At 38.8% G+C, this 3,377-nt stretch overlaps 1 protein-coding gene across 1 annotated transcript in view; it reads right to left on the bottom strand.

Moving 5' to 3' along the window:
* The window catches only part of rpf2 (ribosome production factor 2 homolog), a 12,034-nt gene extending 11,271 nt beyond the window's left edge, over positions 1–763 (bottom strand). The window contains exon 1 of the mRNA XM_053231911.1: positions 638–763. Coding sequence (XP_053087886.1) covers positions 638–660 — 23 coding nt within the window. The 5' untranslated portion in view covers positions 661–763. The remainder of the gene's footprint in view (positions 1–637) is intronic.
* Positions 764–3,377: the final 2,614 nt, after the last annotated feature.

Genomic DNA, 3,377 nt, shown 5'->3' with positions numbered 1-3,377 from the left:
CTCATTCTTTCTTTCTCTCCATCTGCTTTTTTTTCTGTTTCGTCTCTGCAGCTCGTTCTTTCTTTGACACTTCTGTTCGCTGTTATCTGTTAGTGTTTAACGGTGTTGTTGTTGTTGTTGTTGTTGTTGTTTACTCTTCTCTGTGAGTGAAGTTTCAGAGCAGGACTTCTTCAGGAAGCGCAGAGGGAAGTGACGCTGAACATTTCTGCACTAAAACACTCAGAAATCAGACTCTCATCTTCAGCTGATCTTCATCTGATCTGTATCTGATCGTCATCTGATCTGTATCTGATCTTCATCTGATCTGTATCTGATCTTTGCAGCTGAAAAGGTGACAAATTATTTTCTGTTGCCATAGAAACAGATCAGAAACCAGAGGCAGTAAAGCTACTTTTAATATCAGTAAACATTACAGTCGTGCTGTTTTTACTTCATCTTCATCACCATCATCATCATCTTCATCCTCAGCTGTTTCAATCCATTACAGTTTACAGCAGCTTAGCTTTAGCCATGAACTAACTGATCACGTGACCCCTTGTAGTCTCACACACAGTTTAAACTCCACTGTCCTCACACAATAATAATAATAACAATAATAATAATAATAATAACAATAATAATAATAGTAAACACTTACACTACGGCGCCTGACTGCGTCATTTCTCACGTTACACTCCTGCAGCTCAACACACGTGGACCCGCTCGCGCTGTGAAACCGGAAACAACACCGTCATATTCAAAATGGCGGCGCTTTTCAAAATAAAAGCGTGTCTGAGACGACACGTGGTACACTACAGCCCTGTTCACACGGGGTTAGTTTTCCATGTGGAGGTGTGTAATGTCATTAATCCCAGATTTTCTCTGGGATTTTAGTTTGAATCTGTTACATCCATCATTCCACAGCGTCCGTAAATATCACGGCGTAATCTCCCTGCTATAAACCGAGCAGTAGATATAATAATAATAATAATAATAATAATAATAATAATAATAATAACAACTCCAGGTGATGTTTATCCCGTCTGAACTGACGAGTAAAGATGACAAAAGCGTCTGCGTGTATTAAAACGAGGCTCGTCAGGGGCGTAACCCAGAGCTGTAGCACCAAATAATTCTCCACTTGGAGCAGTTTTTCACTACTAAAGATACGAAGTAAAAGAATACGGCATTGTTGTGATTTTTTTATCTTCAGTGAACAGAGGAGAGACCAATCAGACAGGGTTTACAGGAAAGTACGTAGAAATACTCGTGTCTGATTGGCTGATGGGTCTCAATTCTGACAAACAGCTCACGCAGTCAGGTAATGTGAGGGGAAAATGGATATACGCTGATTATTTATCAGTAAAATAGCTGAAACTGAAACACGAACATCCTCTCAATCAGGAAAACCAGGCGTGTAAATGTCTTCATGAGTTCCAGGTTACGTGAACGTGATACGAGCAGAGCATAAGGACAGCTAACGTACTTTACATGGCAGTGTGTCCAGCTAAACCGAGTCGCTGGGTCGTAACAGTACTGAAGTAGGATAAACTTAACCAGATAATCATTTCTAAAAGACAGAATTCAGTCACTGTCTTCATTTCATATTTAATATTTTCTCATGATTTATTATCTGAGGTGGGAATTGTGCTTCATATCAGGTAGATCCATCAGCAATGATTATGAAGTTTCCTCAGTCACTTTGAGTAGTTAACAGTTTTCAACTCTCATTTGTGAAATTTCCATCGTATTACATGTTTTGAGGATGCAGGCGCAGCAGATATCTGATCAGACGCTGGTTTGAGTCATTCGAGTAGATTATTCATGTGCAGATTGTATGTTAAATCAAATCCACACCCTTCCTTACGTCCTTCCTTCTCCAATTTTCACATTTATTAAGCAATTAGCTCTCACATGAAGAAATGGGTAGCCAGTGGACACAGACTAGTCTCACATATCTCATAGAATAGGAGGACTGAACTGCTACAGCTCAATTTGCACATTTGAAAATGTTACTGCTGCTATTTGTTAGTGAGAAGCTTCATTTCGATTTGCGCATTGTTAAATGTGACAGCTGCTATTGTTATTGTGTAGTTGCACTCAATTTGCTACAGGCTACTGTACTATTGTTGTTGTATTTGTTATTGTTATTGTTTTGTACATAAGTCAATATTGCACATAGAGATATACTTCATATTACTGCTACAGGTGAACACATTACTGTTACTACATGTTACTGTAATATTGTTTTGCACAAGTCAATATTGCACACACACACATACAGATGTACATAGTCTATATTTCTATATACTTAATCTATATTTCTACTTCTGCAACATAGCTACACTTTATTATGTCTGTTTTTATTTTCTACATAGTTTGCATTTGTCTTGGCGTTCAATGTGAACAGCAAAGAAAGAATTTCCTTGTACAGGGAAACCTGGTTTTCCTCACTGTGCACATGACAATAAACGCTTTGAATCTTTGAATCTTTGAAAACCATGCGTGGAATCAGTCTATTTAGAAGTACGATTTTAAAATTTTTTTGATGGAGAAAAATCTGAGCTCGGCCCGGATCATTAACAGTGCAGCTACGCCGCTGAAGTGTGTGTAGTGCATGTGGAGTCTTCAGTGTGACGAGCAGAGATCACTTAACACACTCCACATGAATCTAGAAGAGATACTACACACATCTTCCAACTACACTACTGAACACACACACACACACACTTCCAGAAAACTAATCCCATCTGAATACTACTAGCTATAGGTTTATTTTCTCTCTACACAGCAGAAATATAACGCTGCGTCCCAAATAGTCCTGCACTAGGCATGTAGTGCGCACTCGGAGTGTTTATTTACTCACACAGCTTTTCTAAACCTGCTTATATTTCTGGAATAATGTTCTATACATGTATGTAAATAAGCTGCTGTGCTCCTGTTCTCCAGCAGAGGGCTCCACTGCATCACATTCTATTCAAACACCAGAGGAACTCTTTCAGCTTTGTCCTAAATGTCATGACTGGTGTTGAGGTCCATCCTAAATACACACTTCTGTTTGAAGTTGGGGTGTTCATACGATCTGTGGGTATTACCCATAATGCACTGGGCGTGGTTAGTGGATTATAAACATGCAATCCAGAAAAGTGTGTAATGAAATAAAAGTATGAAGGGCTGGAGGTTGTGTGTGTGTCAGGACTTAATCTCGTACGCTAACTTCTGAAACTCAGCTCGCACAATACAGCATTTATTAGAAGCGATGCAGAATACTGAATTCTGATTGGTCCATTAATGTATCAAGAGGAGAGTTATATCTGTATAAACAAGTAGGTAGATGTATGCTAACATTTAACATGATGTGCTAATGCTAGATAACGATCACAAACACCACCAAAACA

The sequence above is a fragment of the Pangasianodon hypophthalmus genome, chromosome 30, assembly GCF_027358585.1.
Source record: "Pangasianodon hypophthalmus isolate fPanHyp1 chromosome 30, fPanHyp1.pri, whole genome shotgun sequence".
NCBI classification, from domain to species: domain Eukaryota; kingdom Metazoa; phylum Chordata; class Actinopteri; order Siluriformes; family Pangasiidae; genus Pangasianodon; species Pangasianodon hypophthalmus.
The sequence above is the reverse complement of the archived record's forward strand: the minus strand, read 5'-3'. Positions and strand labels throughout refer to the sequence as shown.